We start from the raw sequence: 16,988 nt of genomic DNA on the forward strand, positions 1-16,988 counted from the left end.
CAAGCATATACATTGAGTTGGTTTTAATAACTTTAATGTACTTGAAATGTGCACTGTGCAACTGTATTACCTGGGAAAATACAAGTATCGGATCGGGACTTGGTATCGGCAAATACGCAATATTTAATGACTCAGACTGGGATCGGGGGCAAAAAAACTTGATCGGGACATCCCTACTATATATACTATAGGTGTCCAACTACAGACTGTAGTTCGTCTGTTGTCATGCACAGTTTGTCAGCCACTCTTTACCCTGTTCATCAATGGTCAGTTTCTCTTTCCACTGTTGACTGGATATTGGATATCTTTGGATATTGGATTCTGGATAACTTTTTTTTTTTTATTTCAGTATTATTTATTTCCTACATGTCTTACCTTCCTAATTATTACTGTTGTTGTCACTTTTTCTGTTTTATTTTAATCTTTCTATTTAATTTTTACTGTTGTAGTTGCTTGACTTTACACACACACAGTACCAGTCTAAAGTTTGGACACACTAAATCAATGTTTTTTCTTTATTTTCATTATTATGTGATTCCATTCAAGCGGTAACAGGTCCGTCCTAATGCCTAGTAGTGTGCTTGTATTCAGCTAATTGATCGGTCCACTAGTTTCTTTTTAATTGCCGTTTTTAATCGTTTTTTTACCCTATTTTAAATGCATTCGAACGTCACTAGGACCCAGCGGAAAACATGACGTAGCACATCGTTTGGCTCCTGCTGTAATGATTGGTGGATGCGCTAAACTTTACGCTGCTGTGATTGGTTGTTTCGCCGTCAGTCAACTGCTGATGCTCGGCCTTCCAAACTGTCAAGGTTGGGTCTAGCGTTAGCAACTTAGCTTGCTAGTTAGCTTACTAATTTGATCTAAGCCCCTTTGTTTACCACACTTCAGATGGAGACAGATCGAGTATTTCTACAGTTACGATTTCATCTCGCGAATTGTATGTAATCTTCAGTTTCGCATTTCAGGTGAGACAAGACAATCTGGGTTAACTAACAGAAGAAATCTCGCACTGCTATTGTAGCTGAATCGCTTGTGTTGTTGACTTGCTAAACTAGTAATTCGTTCTCTTAGTGTGATTGTTGACTGGCGTTTGTTTGATCGATCCACTCGTTTCTTTTTATTGCCGTTTTAAATCGCTTATTTATCCATTAAAAAGGAATGAATAGTTAGATTCAATGGTCTTTTGCTCCACTAAACGATTGGTTATGTTTTATTTAGAGGTATTAATGTGATTGTTGAATGAACGTAGCCTGACGATTGTCAGCAACCGGACTTAGCCAGCGCGTCGCTGCCTGCGGCTGAGAATCACTGGTTCTTTGCAAAAGGTGCAGAGCTTTTAATAGGAATATTGCTCACGTTTTAAGTATTATGGTTGTTGACTGGTGTTAGTTTGATCAGTCCACTCGTTTTTTCTTATTGCCGTTTTTAATCGCTTATTTTCCCATTGAAATGAATGGGGAAAGTTTTACGGCTCTACGACGAGGGTTTGCACACAGCAGCAGTCAAGAGTTAGATTCCATGATCTTTTGCTCGCGAAACGATTAATACCTCCGAAACATTTTATTCGGAGGTATTAACGTGATTGCTGAATGTAAGGAGTCTGATGATTGTCAGCAAAGCTGGTGATCTGCTTCGTAAACAACCTGACGCGCGTCGCTGTCTGTGGCTGAGAATCACTGGTTCTTTGCAAAATGTACAGAGCTTTTAATAGGAATATTGCTCTTGTCCTTAAGCACTATGATTGTAGACTGTTGCTTGTTTGATCGATGTACTCGTTTTTTTAGTTGCCAAGTGAATAATTTATTTTTCCCGTTGGAAGTAAGAAGAAAGTTTCATAGAAAAGTGCACTGCCTACGGTAGCGCAGCGGGTAACCCTGCCGCCTCACGGCAAGAAGGTTTCGAGGTCGATTCGCGGCCAACTCTTTTCTGTATTGATGATGCTGCGGCGCAATCACATTCGCATTTTCTGGCGGAAATGCATCTCTAGTTTTTATTTTTTACATTGTAGAACAATGCTGAAGGCATCAGAACTTTATGGAATTATTCACTAATTTGTTCATTCACTTTCTAAGCCGCTTATACTAAGGGTCGCGGGGAGTGCTGGAGCCTATCCCCGTGCTCACTGGGCAAAAGGCAGGGAGACACCCTGGACAGGTCACCAGTCCACTGCAGGGCAGATACGCAGACAAACACATTCACACCTAGGGGCAATTTAGTATCCCCAATTCGCCTGTCTTTTCACTGTGGGAGGAAACCAGAGCTCCCGGAGGAGACCCACGCAGACACAGGGAGAACATGCAAACTCCACACAGAAAGGACCCTTGCCGCCCGGCCAGGAATCGAACACAGGACCTTCTTGCTGGGAGGCAACAGCGCTGCCCACTGCACCTCCGTGCCATCCATAAAGAATTATGTTGTAAGCAAAGTGTAAATAAAGTACAATGTAGAAAATAGTAAAAAATAAAAAAACGCTGAATGAGTAGATGTGTCCAAACTTTTCAGTGGTACTGTACACACATACACACTCACACATGCACACACACATACAGAACACATGCACACGTGCACACACAGATTTGAAAACCATGGCCGACAGATGACTCACATCCTTTTCTCCTTGCCCTCTGGCTTTACCGTGTTCATCAATAGCCAGTTTCTGACCACAGGACCGCTGTTGACTGGATACTGTTTGGGGTCTGGTTCTTTTTTATTTTGCAATTGATATGTTTGGGTGAATATTAACATCACAGAAACTGATTTGAAGACCAAAGCCAAAATAAGCAAAAGCAACTAAAAATATGGTACATTCAGTTTTGCAGTTTAGAATGATCTAGATTCATTTGCAGTTTGTGGGATCAAACTAGACTATCTCTTTAAGACTCTCTCTAGACTCTCTTTAAGTGCATCCACTTTTATAAAATGCTATTACAGAGTGACAGATTAAACGCACAAACACACGTACGCACGCACACAGACTTGAAAACCATGGCTGACAGATGACTCACGGCCCTTTCCCCTTGCCTTCTGGATTTCCAGTATGCTATTCAGATCAGATTAACAAGAATTTCATCACAGTGAAGTCTTTGACAGATCCTACCATTAAGTATGTTGGATAAATTGCTGTTTTTCTCTCTCTGCACAACCATACAGGTCTTCCCTCAGTGGGAAACAAAATGATTCATACAACTCTATTTTTAAAGAGGTGAAGAGATCCAGATAACATAATAATGTGTTTTATTCTGATTCTACAGTCTGCATGCAGCTGAGGCAGTTAACCCTTCCTGTAAATTACAAAAGCCTGCAACTGACACAAAGGAAACTGTGGACATTACCAAATAACAACAGACACAAAGGAAACTGGAGATTACCAAATAACAAGACACAAAGGAAACTGTGGAGATTACCAAATAACAACAGACACAAAGGAAACTGGAGATTACCAAATAACAAGACACAAAGGAAACTGTGGAGATTACTAAATAACAACAGACACAAAGGAAACTATGGACATTACCAATAACAAGAGCAGAAGCTTCATCGTTTGATGTGGACACCACAGCTCCAATATTTTGATAATATTTAACCTGAAATGATAAAAACTGTCATTTAAGAATATCACATGACTGAACATGATCAAACATATGTTAAACACACAATGTACCTGTCTGTTGCTTTGAATTAATTTAGTATGTTCAAATGGACTGTAATCTGCCGCCTAAAATGATCTGATTTAAGATGTTACACTCATGTCATGAAGTAAGGTATTTAACTTTTCACCTTTGTGACCCAGCCCTCGTGGACTTTCCATCGAATGTATGTCACATGTGGAGACAGCACTGCATTGTCAATATCTATGTTTGGTATGTTTTCAACCTTTGGCAGCTTCTTCCACATTCTATAAAAACGTGATTTAAATATGAAACATATGGATAATGTACGTGCTGCTGTATGATATCAAATAAAACATAGCTGAGGCAATTCCTTACCTCAAGGTGAAAATAAATGTCTACACCCTAGTAATCACATTAGTGCTAAACCAGATGGCGTGGTTTGTAAAATATTACAGTGTTTATAATGTCAGTTATCTCCCAAAAGAAGCAACAATTTAGAAAAACGACTAAAAAGACAAATAAGAATAAGCTGTGTACAAATGGCTAAACACTCTCCAGGTAAGGAGTGTCATTCATTAAAAAGCTTGTTTACCGCAGAGTCTCTCCGGCGGCTGTCATTAGGATGATGCTGACACAGCCCTGTGAGGCCAAAACCTTCATAATTAATAAGGCACATGGCATTCAGAAGTAAGACTGTTGTTAAACTGAATCTGTTCCTGTTGAGAGACATTGTACCTGAACGTCTCCATACAGAAGGATGCATTTGTCTGGACCTGTGTGACTATGGCAGTCAGGAAAGAGGAGACAGATATAAAAAGGTAAGATACTTGCTTCCTTTACAATGTGTTGTTATTTTCATAGTGAAGACTCTTGAGACATGCTAATACAGTGGCATGGTGAGTGAGACCATAGTTTACGTTCCCCTCCAATTTCTTAACAATACAACGCTCACATGGTTAAACTTGGGTTGAGCATCATGTTTAAGGACAGAGAGTAATGGGTGAGACATGACAAACAGTCTCTCTACAAAGTCCAGGTTTCCCTGGCATACTGAGGACACAAAGGTATGACTCTGTCATTCTCAGGTTTCTGCCTTATCCCTTAACACAGCCATACCTAATAATTAATGACCATAACATATTTACTTGGCCCCTTATAAACACACTACATGCTCACCAGTAGTCTAGTGTGAGAGGGACAGTGTCCAGTGAGTTCACTTGGCAGTAGGGCTCCAGAGAGGACAGCTCATACATCTGGATCTCCTTGTCCCTGTGAAGAGTGAGAGATAAATGATAAACCAGTTTAGTGAGATAGGTGTGATACAGCTATACACCACTGGTCCTGAAGGTTCAGTGATGTTAATGACTGACTGATTGTAAATGGAGGTACTATGCCGAGTGGCTGCGCCCATTTTTACATCCACACAGTCTGGTCCTAATGCAGTGCAGATAATAATGACTTAATAATGCATAAAAAATATACGCTTGTCTATGAAGGAGTGAATAGAATCATTCTGTGCTCCTAAATCAACTTCATGTTTGGTAACAGGGGATAGTTGGGTTATTCCAGAATTGGAGGACAATTTAGGCATCAACACTTTTGAAAAACTGACCCTTTATTTGATCATTTTCTGTTATGTATTTTAGAAAACCAGGTAATAAACCTTCAAATAATTAGATTCATCCAGCTCAGATATCAAAGGTACACTTTTTATGAGATGCTTTATTTGTTGTGTGCCAACTTTTTTTGTTGTTGTAATTTCAGTATTTATTTTCAAATATTTGCAAATATTAAAAGGACAATGAGTTAAACCCTCATGAGCTGAGAGAGTCATTCAAGATTATTTTAATAATGATGATATGGTATGGTATCTTTATTTTAATAAAGATGATATTTAAGATGATAGGGTTTAAATAAGAGTAACAGGGTTGTGCAAAGTAAAATGGTAGAATGGATACATTACGTTTGATTGTAGATTGTGACATAAATGTGACAAATAAATACTCAGGACCACAGGAATGTTGTTTAATAACATTTTATATATCTTTTCAATGAAGGATTGCAAGGGTAACAGTTACAGGGTTGCAAATCAATGCTAATGTTAGCTTTTTTTCAGGAATATATGCTAACTGTGGAATGTAACGATACTGTCAAGGTCAAGGACAAACATAGTTATATAAATAAAGAAAGAAAACTTTGAAATTCATTTGTCTTATTCTGATAATCTGAGTAACAGTGTTGCACTGGTTAGAGTGACACACTCGATTAAGGCTGAAAAGATTGGAAAAATATGAAAAATAGAAGTGAGGACTTACCTTTGGCCTACCCATGGAGTTAGCAAATGGCTTGATGATGGCATTTTCTCTGTGTCATGTAACTCACTGTTTTTTATCTTCCCCTGCTGGGCTAAATGGGTTTCGGTGACAGGGTTTTGTGCATGTTGTCGGACACAACTTCAGTGCATAATTGCTATTATTTAAAATGTGTTGCTGATTAAACAAACTGTTTTAACAATAACAAGAGACATATATCAATAAAATCATACCAAAAAAAGCTGCCTTAAAACTTATTTTATCTGTTATATTTGATATGCAAGTTGGTCATCAAGATGGTGAGGCAAGAGAAAAATTTTAGGGGGTGCTCGAGAGCTATTTGGTATTTTAAATAATATTTTGGAACCACTTTTTTTCTACAACTATATACATTTTGTCTCAGGACAAGTATAATTTACACAAGTATATGCATTAGTATTTTGTGCATGGATTATTTGAAATTTCATGGGTGGGACAGAAAATGTCCTCCAATTCTGGAATGTCCCAGTTTCAGAAGCTCACAGTGAGAGAGAGAAAAAAAAATAAAACAAGATTGGCAGAATTGAAGCTCTAGGCAGTAAGACTGGCAGAACTGAAGCTCTAGGCTCATATAAGCCTCTTTGAAAAATACAAGCTCAAAAATGGGATGTGTTAGTACATCCCTGGGGGATGTCCATGGAACAGAGGGAGTAGCACAACTGTCAGGTGTAAAAAAGGATCACAAGACAGCAGTGAATGCGGTGAGGAAGGACAACAACTCAGTTTCAATAACCAGGTGAACTATTTACAAGACAAAGACTATATACAGCAGACTGCAAAGATATATTAACTAGAGTTAGAGGGAACTAAGGCTAAGAACTCTGACAGTGACAAAGGAAAGAATATGATAAAACAAACTAACTGATTTTGCATCATAATACCTAATAAAAATAATAATAATAAAAAAAATCAAAATTCCAGAGAGCAAAAGGACAGAGCCAAAATTGTTCTCTATGCTACAGTAACCAACGGAAACAGAAATGCAGAAATAACTAACAGAACAAGAGATGCACCACTGGAGTAATGAGCCAATACAGTACAAATTAACAAAGTGTGTGGAGAAGTGTTTGGCAGCTAGACACACTCCCCAACAAATGAAATCAACAAACAGTGAAATTTTAACAAGGAGCCATAGAGACATTCACACAGGAAAACACTAAAAATACACAAACCATTCGCAAGCAACGCTAGTACACAAAAGAACTGCCAGCTCCCACAGGCTAAGCTGCTCCACAACCTGCATAACAAAGTAACACCATCCCTACAAAAACAAAACAAAGCAAAACAAACGAAAAAGACCAAGCAAAACTTTGCAAGAAACACTTCTGATGAGTGACTGGCCAATGACAGTGAGGCGCTTGTTAATGACATCAGGTGGGTGTTCCAGAAAGCGGGTTTAGTGAGAACTTTGAGTTAGTTAACTCAGAGCAAGTAGTAAACCTCCTAATAGAAGAGCCCTATGGCTTTGTATTGCCAGGGGAATGAAGCCATAGGGCTCTTCTATTAGGAGGTTTACTACTTACTCTGAGTTAACTAAAGCCCCTGTCACACATGCACTGCAACCCTAATATAATTGGGATTCTAACCGGGGGGGGGGGGCGTGGGGGGGCTGTATGTGTGAGCAAAAATGTCTGAATCAGTCGACTCGGATTCTAAACGGACTTTATTCTACCAGCCCTCTAGTACAAACTCCATTTTCTCTTCGTTTGGGTCTATGTGTTGTAATGGTCACCCATTAAAATATATATAAATATATATGTTTTAATATGTCTATTTTTTTTTTCGTTCCTTCCTTGTGTTCTCATTTAAATGTCTGTTTATAAAATTGTCATAATAATAAACAGACAGTCGGAGGATGGGACTTTCAGACAGCGAGCATTAAAAGAAAAAACACAGGAAAAGGACTAAGGTCCCATCTATTGGCCTGCCAATCAGTTGGAGGTGTTGGTGGGATGGGACAAGTTTTTTTAGGTACTGCCAGCAGGTTAGGTTGGGAGGAGGCAGAAGCGGCACAGGCGAGAGGCGGCATCACCTTTTGATCATTGTTGGACAACAACTGTGTTGATACGTGTCGCACATGAGAAGGATTACTGTTTTTGTTGGCGTGGACGCACGCAATCGGTCTTTTTCCACCTTTTGGTCATTTTTTTCCTCTGTTACCCTTTTGTGGGGCAAAAAACCCTGGAAGCGGTTGCCAACTTGTACAGACGGGTGAGACGCGGGGTTTTTTAAACAGGACCGCCGTGTCCCATTCGGAGAGGTGTAAGCGTATCGTTGGTCGGTACGCTGCCGCGAGTGAAACTATTAAAAAGACCTGTGCGCTTTGCGAAGCTGGGACGTTCGATGTATATAGTGGACTTCTTGGTGGGGATCTGTGGGATTGTATATAATGTAAATCATGAATTTTTTGTGTTGTTTGATTGTATGGTGATGTCTGTTTGTCTGTCCAGTGCACTTTATAAATAACGTGCGCAGTCTTTGGTACGCTCTTTTTTCTTTCTTTCGGGATAAATGTATGGTGGGGGATTAATTCGATTCTGTTATAAATACGGACAGTTCAACGGAGGTTTGTGTGTATAATAATATGTATTGTGTCCTTACTGTGATCTTAAAGAGGACGGCATAGTTTTTTTTTATCGCCAGCAGCTGTAGTATAGGCAAATAGTCCGCCCAGACCTTTTATGCGTTTGTAGCCCCTTTCTATTCTGAGAAATAGAGAGCGTTTGTTACAGTGTTAATAGAGCAGATTGTACTCTGGAGCATGCACAGCGGGCAAGTGGGCGTGTTGAGGCCGTTTCTAACGTGCGACTGGCGCGAAACCGGAAGAATACAAACATCTGAGGGTGAAGAAAAAGGGTCATTTACACGAAGAGGCCAACGAAAATGTCTAAGTGGAGAGACGACGAGATTCAGGAACTTCTGTCGGTAAGGGCAGATGCCGAAATCGTTAGACAAAAGTCGGTGGCCTCGTCCGCCTTTTTTCAAGATGTTGTAAACAAAACACTGCGATTTTCACAGAGTACTTTTTGCGTCATGTCCTGCCTCCTGCATGCCCTACCCAGGCGCCACCCCCCGCCTAAACCAAACGAGAGTGTTTCAAGTATGTGTGAACGTGTCTGACCCGGACTATCTGCTGCTGTGTGCTACATGTGTGTAAGGGCAGCTTCAGACATAATGCGAACCTGATTCTGCGGTTATAGTCTGTAGTGCATAGTCATAGTGCAGCTTAACTCTGAGTTTTCACTAAACCCGGGGAATACTCCAGAAAGCAGGTTTAGTGAAAACTCTGAGTTAGTTAACTCGGAGCAAATACCTAATAGAAGAGCCCTATGGCCTCATTCTCCTAGCAAAACAAAGCCATAGGGCTCTTCTATTACGAAGTTTACTACATACTCTAAGTTAATTAACTGAAAGTTTTCACTAAACCTGCTTTCAGGAATAACCCCCCCTGCCCCCGCTTTCTGGGATGCCCCCCAGGATGTGAAAACCAATCACAAACGCAACCAATCAACGGCTAAGGATGGATTCACTCACCTGCCAACAAACATACATGCCCATGCAGACACACACACAAGGCACAAACACATATGGCCACACCGACGCAGAGAGAGAGAGAGAGAGAATAGCCCACACACATGCACACAGACACAGCCCAAAACCAAATACTGACAGTTCCACACACAGTATCCATGGTCAAAACAGTGTTTACCCAGTCCCAATGATCAGTTTATTGTACTGAGCCATTATGACGAAGTCAGTCGCCCATTTTGGTTTCCGAGTGATGGGTCTTTCATGCTTGAAAAAAATAATAAAAAAAAGAAAAAAAACAGTCACAGCGCACACCTTCAAACACATTTCATTGCAGGCCCCTTGTTTAAAAGTGTATATGAAATTATCCTACACAATCCTATGTGTACTTCCACAGATGAATTACATAATGTTAACCATATATAAAACTGTAACAAAGAGAGAGGGCAGAAATGTCACTCAAGATCACTCACAAACACAGTCTTGCTCCTCTTTAGACAGAGATCAGGGCTCCAGTAGTTGACAGTCCCATCCTCCCTCACTGTGACTATGTTTCCGTCGGAGGCAGGATGGATTCTCAGAACGGGCTCACCATGGCTCAGTGCTTTTCTGTCTGCAGGCAAAGTAAAGGCCGCCTGTCTGCTGCGTGACACTGACTCCTCTTTCTCTGTGTACTCCAGCTTCATGTAAGTGCAGAATTCACCCTGTCGCATGTGCAAAGTCACATCTTACAGGAACCGGAATCCAATCAACATTAGCAAGTAGACAGCATTTTGCTTATAGCTCTGATCAAATGCTGATTCTGCAAATAGTCTTGTTTGGTTATTCATTAAACATCACAGTTTTGATTTTGCAAAGTTTAGTTTATATTGCAGTTTCTGTTTCAGTTTCCCTTGTTTCATGTTGACTGGCTTCTCTGTCAGGACAAGTGTTGTACATTGGAATTACCTCAGTTATTTTGGTTTCAGTTTCAGAGGCAACATACAATAAATAACTATCTGTACATAGATGACTGTATTCATTTTAAGTTTGTGAGGGGTGTCACTGAAAGAGAACATTTTAATTTTGCGTACCCATTGAATCCGACCTTGCCCAGAGTAATCAATCTTCATGAACAGTTCCTGAATTTGAACATCAGTCTGTGAGATTTGGCAAAGACATAATAGCAAGAGGAGGAAATAAACCACAGAACAGAGATACTATTGCCAATTCACAAACAAACACACACAAGTTCGAGAGATCCTTCTGGTCTCTATGTGGCAAGTTTGAACAGCCAAAAATCACATGCTATCTGATTTTTACAAATCTGTTTCAAACCACATTCGTATGTGGTTTGAAATCCTATTCAAATTGCATTTTTGCAAATCTGTTGAGGTCTGACTACTCTGATTGGATTTCAGGTAGGTTTTCTTTTATGTTTGTGAATTTTGATGTAGTTCACGTTTACATCACATGTACAGGAAACAAGAAAGATGAGGGTCTATCTGCAGTCTCGCAGACTACACGGCACGCTCACTTCAGTACACGACACCCCTCCGAGGATGATGCATATTACGCGCATAACCCTAACCACAGCCCTAACCATATTCATAGTGGGCATGTCATGTAGTAGGCGTGTCATTTAGTACTGCGGGTCTGCAGTTAGACCTACTTGGGGGGACTGGTGGTGGAGGGAGGCATTGATGAGCAGTTGTAGGTCATTAGACATGATACTGTTGGTGACGGGTGCATGAGACAAAGTGGCAAGCCTCCTCCGTCTCTGACGCTGTCTCATTATTCTTTATAAAACTTGCATGGCGGCTCCACATTGCCATGCTGTAAATAAGCAAGCCCATTTCCAAACCCTCCACTTTAGTTTGTTTATATCAACTACTTCTACTTCTCTAGAACTTACAATGTTGGTCAGTCCCAAAAACTTCTTCACAATGAGCCTAAAATCAGTTACATCAACTGATCTCGTACCGGCCATTTCAAACTCCTGTATGTGAAGAGACGATAGTTAAGTGTGTTATAACAGAGACATCAGTGTTGACTCAAAAAGCCCCTTTAAATCCTCAGTGTGTACACAGAGTACTGTACAGTGTTGACAAAACTTACCTTAAAAGCCTGTTTAAGTTTTGTTAGACCCTCCAAGGACACTGTCTCCTCAATCTATTTGGGGAAAAAAGAAATTGTCAAACAGGACTACATACATACCATTCAGTCGAATTCATACTGCACTTAGACTGGCCTTACACAGCATAAAACAAAGACTGGCCTTACACAACATAAAACAAAGACTGGCCGTACCTTCTCATAGGTGTAAATGATAAACTGATACATTCATTCATTCTCAAAGCCTCTTATCCTAATTAGGGTTGCGAGGTGCTGGAGCCTATCCTAGCGCCCATTGGACAAAAGGTGAGGAATACACCCTGGACAGGTTTCCTGGACAGTCCATGGCAGGACAAACACACAGACAAACACATTCATACACACATTCACACCTAGGGGCAATTTAGTGTTTTCCAATTCGCCTGACCTGCATGTTTTTGGACTGTGGGAGGAAACCAGAGCTTGTAGCACCGCCACATAAGGGTTTTAGGATTCATTTTAATTATAGGTTAACAGTACAATGGTTGACCACTATTAAGGTAATCCCTATAATCTAATATTCCATCCTGTATGTGTATTGCCCTATGGTTGTTTTAAAATATTCCTGTCTTCCCCTCCATTTACATTTGTTTTGTTTGTTTATTTATGGTTAGCTGTCACAGCCTGCACCTCCATTTTGGACTTTTAGTTTGACCATGTCTTTGTGCGCCTGTTCTGTGTCTGTCTCCGCCCCTCACCTGTTCCCGTTTGTCTCATTATTAACCTTGTTAATTTTAACCAATCCTGTTTTGCCCTGTTTAGTTTCCCTCTGTATTTAAGTCCTAGTGTTTGCCTTGTCCATGGTCTATTGTTGTTTGTGTTTTAGAGCACACTGTTACGCTGCACCTTTAGTTACTGGTTTTTGTTCCTGTTCTGCACGTGCATTTTGATCTTCAGGTCAAGTAAAGTCCTCCGTTTTTGTCACCATCATCGTGTCTTTGCACTTGGGTCCTGCACCACACCACCAGCGTGACATTAGCAGAATCAGCTGGCTGTCAAATCCACGAACTTTTGAAATGGTTTTCAGGAAGGAGCACGTAAAAAAAAAAACTCAGGGAGCCTGCAAAAGACCTGGGTGCTTGCGAGGAATGAAAAGTACACTATAATTGCAAGTTGGAGAAATTTATGGAGAGTAACACTCCCAGGGATACAGGACTAAGCACGGGGGTCCTCTTTTCCAATCATTTTCCAAAGTCGAGTCTGCCAAACCGGTGAGGTTTTTGTTTTTTTTTTTTTGCTGCTTCAGGTAATGGATTGTATTTTTGTTTTCTGGTGGATTACCGGGACTTTTGTGGATTTTGGTTTGGTTTTTGTGGAATTTATTTTGCGTTCTTGGTGACTTTCCTTCGGCGTGCGTAAAGCGCAGCGGGCTTTTTCCTGCTGGAACATTTTGAACTGTGTTTGCTGTGTGTGACTGGGAATGTTGAATCTTTGTGTTGGACTGCATTAATATACTATAGTCTTAAATCGCTGCCGATGGCTTTTTAATCTTTACAATTATTTATCAATCTGAATTAGACACTGGAAAAAGAAAACAAATTTGAAAAGAAACATATCAATATCTTAAGAGAATCAATTTTAACCTGTTTTTTGTAGTAATTGCTATTTGTATAGCTAATTGCTACAAGCTTCCGGAGGAAACCCACGCAGATGCGGGGAGAACTCCACACAGAAAAGGACCCTGGGCCCCCCGGCCAGGAATTGAACCTGGGACCTTCTTGCTGTGAGGTGACGGCACTACCCTCTGCGCCCCATAAAGTCAGTTTTAAATACCAACTTTTTTTAAGGTGTGTAAAGGTTTTGAAAAACACAACACACGCGCACACACAAACACAGAAGCTGTGACACAGGGAACAACTGATTAAGATGTTCCATTTGTAACCTTAAACAAATGACCTGTCTGTACATGGCAAAGGAAAACAATTCCATCTAAGACAAAGATGTACTGTCACAATTCATACTCTCTATGTAAGCACATGAATGCGTCCTCTTAGATTTGACATGGTTTCCTAACAACAAAGTTCTTACTCCACACCAGCTCTCTTCATTCACTAATCAGCAGCACTGCCCTGCAGCCTACTTTTGGTAGTGTGAGGACAACCCCACATCCATCAGGTCGGAAAAGTGGAAGGTTCCAATAGTCAGTGTATGAATGAGTATGAGGTCAGCTGGATAAGAGAGGGGATTAACAGTAGTGTATTTAAATAAAGACTTAAAGTTGGTGCTACTTAATTCCTTAACTTAATATCCATAAAATTTCAGGGTCACTGTGGAGCTGTGCCCTTTTCATAAAAGGATCAGAATGTTGCTTGTCACTTGGGTTTCATTTCATCATGTAATGATATTGTATTTTAATTTGGTTTAATGAGTTCGATCCATTCAGATCAAACCATAATTCCTCAACAACAAAGAGTGGGAAAAGCCAAAAACATCACCTAAGGCAACTAAATGCTCAGTAAACCTTTTTCATGTGGCCTGTCTTTGGGCCCCAGACCACTGAATGCTGCGTGTTTCACCAGCTCATTCTAGGCTGGGGTCAGACTGTTTGCAGACCAACTACTACACTTAAGCCATTACTGTATGTCATGATCTATTCTGTGTTACCTGCCCCAATCTAAGGCTACATAAAGTCTAGTGTGGCCAATCTACTGATCACTGGTCTGATCGGTTCTAGTACTCAATCATTCTGTCCACCTGTTTGTGTCAATCAAGCCAGGTTTTCTTGCTGGTTGTCCTCTGTTTCCTTTGTGAAGTTTTGTCCCTACCTGACGCATGTCATGTTGCTGTCTCCTGTGTTTTGAAAGCCACTGTGAACTTTGCTAGGAGCTCGGTATCCTGCCTGTCTACCTGTCTCCTGTGTCCCTCCTGCCATGTGGTGTGTGTATATATTGCCCTTTTCCTGGCTGGTTGTATACCCTAGTCTGCCTTGTTTGATCATTTTTCAGTAAACTGTACATGCATCCAGGCTCTCAGCCTGTTACAGTTTGTAACGTTTCCTGAGGTCAAGGCATTACGTAGTATTTAACGCATGTGTCAATTTTATAAATATTTTTAAAGTGCAAGGGGAAGAGTTTCTCTGCACCATACTACTCTATATCTTGTTGTTACTAGGATATATCATTCCATTCCAGCATTTCAGGAAACATATAAGAATACTGAGTGAAGAAGAGAATTTCTGCTAAAGAATACAACTGGACCATCTGGCCCCAAACGACTAATGTAGTTAGGGCAGCAGAAGTCATTGTTACGTGACTAATGTTAGTTAGGGCAGGAGAAGTCATTGTTACATGCATTAAGCCAATGCCCTATGCCTGTGCTAAATCTTTTTCACCACATCAGGCAGCAGGTGCTTGTAAAAGATACAATAACTCAATGAGGTTTTGAGGTAGTTCTCTTAATAGGTAATGCACTTTATCCCAGTTGTATGTGACAACAGGTTTAATGATGAATCTAAACAAAGCCAAACTATGTGATCTAAGACAACATTAAAAAACAATCATATGAATGTCCAGGCATTGGCAATAATTAATGTACATTCATTTATGTGTATACATAGTTACATTCTACAGCCACATTGCAAACATATCACACTCCATATTATGGACTACTCTGTATTCACTTCTGCTGTGAACAGTTGATGTGCATGTGAATGCATTCCAACAGACAGACATAGTCCCAAAATACTATATAAACAATCATGTACTGTAACTATTACAAGATTGTTGATACAAGCCAAAGCTGATATGACATGCCCACTTGTGAGAATCTGTTTTTCTGGGCATTACACAGGACATAATCCACATCCTCAACAGCACTTCCTTCATGAGTCTGCTCACTGTGTGTGTCATAAGTGCCAGAGGAACAGGCAGTCTTCTACAGAAATGATGAGACTGTATTGTGTGAACTGTACCTACTCAGTGGTCATGACAGACCTCCCTCACTAGCTATCTGTTCAAAGCTGTGTCAGCTAGTGAAATACAGGATTCTGCACCAGACTGAAACATACATCCGCTAAGTTACTCTCTGGTAAATACTACCCTCAAGAAAACTCTTGGAATGTGGCAGAGAGAGGATTTGAAATCCTAACTGAAACTTCAGAGACACCCAGAGGTTCAGTAAAGAAAAATTTTGTTTGTTTGTTTTTTACTTTGGGAAATCATCTGATACACAAAAACTGTCAGAAATGCTAGAGAAGAGAGAGAAAGACTTCAGTATGGCTGTGACTTGTGTTTGTTTATGGAGAGGTGTTGGAAATGTGTTGGGGGAAAAACAGTGAGAACAATGTTTATGATAAGAAATAATAGATATATTGGCCAGCTGATGTTTTCAAATCACTGTAATAGTGCTTAGAATAAATATCCGGAAGAACAGTGCACTGTTCAAGCCAATTTCAGTATGAAATACTGTACCTTCAGTTTGCAGAGAGTGTAATCAGGATTAGACATGCATTGCTGCTGTGTGCTAAGTTTAGCTCTGTCTCCAAGGGCAACGGAGTGACGCCGGTGCTCCTGTCTCAGCAGCTCTCTCTCCAGCCACTCAGGGGGCTTCACAGTCTGTCCAGCCCTCTCATCTGTCTGCCTCTGTTCTCCAGGCTTCTCCAGCCCACACCCGCCAGGCCTGGCCATACGTCCCAGCTCAGCGAACATACTGACAGGGAATGGATTACACCAGCTTTAGGACAGCTGAGACATGATGCTTTACATTCGCATATATGATTTTGTTTACATGAGGACACCACTGTGAAGGCACTGAGCACAAACTACACACAGGTATAACCACAAGTGTAACAACCCTCATATATTCAGACAAACTGAACTTGTCTCACTAGCAATTGGTGCAGAAGAGCTGGCAATGTTAAATGTACAGGCTATGCTGTTTAGTACTCGATCCACATTCATTCATACACAGCACACAAAACACGCCCCATCCCATGTTGGAGGATTATATTCTGAATTCTCAATAAGCCTATGAAATACTGCCCTCCTCCGTGTTTTTCACCTAGTCCTGACATGTGTTTATTCAAGGTGCACAGTGGAAAGTGTACAATATCAAATCATTCATTCATTCATTTTCTATTCCACTTATCCTAATTAGGTTCGCGGAGGGTGCTGCAGCCTATCCCAGTGCACACTGGGTGAAAGGTGGGGAGACACCCTGGACAGGTCGCCAGCCCATCACAAGGTACACGCACAGACAAACACATTCATGCACACATTCAGCACATTCACACCTAGGGGCAACTTAGTATCTCCAATTTGCCTGACTTACGTGTCTTTGGACTGTGGGAGGAAACTCATGCAGACGCGAGGAGAACATGCAAACTCCACACACAAAGGACCCTGGCTGCCTGGCCAGGAAT

General features: G+C 40.7%; 1 protein-coding gene across 1 annotated transcript in view; it reads right to left on the reverse strand.

The window, feature by feature from the left end:
* Positions 1–16,275, reverse strand: part of wdr95 (WD40 repeat domain 95) — a 32,706-nt gene extending 16,431 nt beyond the window's left edge. Inside the window, exons 1-9 of the mRNA XM_030778161.1 lie at positions 16,039–16,275; positions 10,570–10,635; positions 9,970–10,200; positions 9,678–9,763; positions 4,794–4,886; positions 4,353–4,398; positions 4,210–4,256; positions 3,784–3,901; positions 3,509–3,590 (exon numbers count right to left, since the gene is read on the reverse strand). Of these exons, the coding sequence (XP_030634021.1) occupies positions 3,509–3,590; positions 3,784–3,901; positions 4,210–4,256; positions 4,353–4,398; positions 4,794–4,886; positions 9,678–9,763; positions 9,970–10,200; positions 10,570–10,635; positions 16,039–16,275 (1,006 nt within the window). The remainder of the gene's footprint in view (positions 1–3,508; positions 3,591–3,783; positions 3,902–4,209; positions 4,257–4,352; positions 4,399–4,793; positions 4,887–9,677; positions 9,764–9,969; positions 10,201–10,569; positions 10,636–16,038) is intronic.
* Positions 16,276–16,988: the final 713 nt, after the last annotated feature.

Source organism: Chanos chanos, chromosome 6, assembly GCF_902362185.1.
Source record: "Chanos chanos chromosome 6, fChaCha1.1, whole genome shotgun sequence".
In the NCBI taxonomy this organism is placed as follows: domain Eukaryota; kingdom Metazoa; phylum Chordata; class Actinopteri; order Gonorynchiformes; family Chanidae; genus Chanos; species Chanos chanos.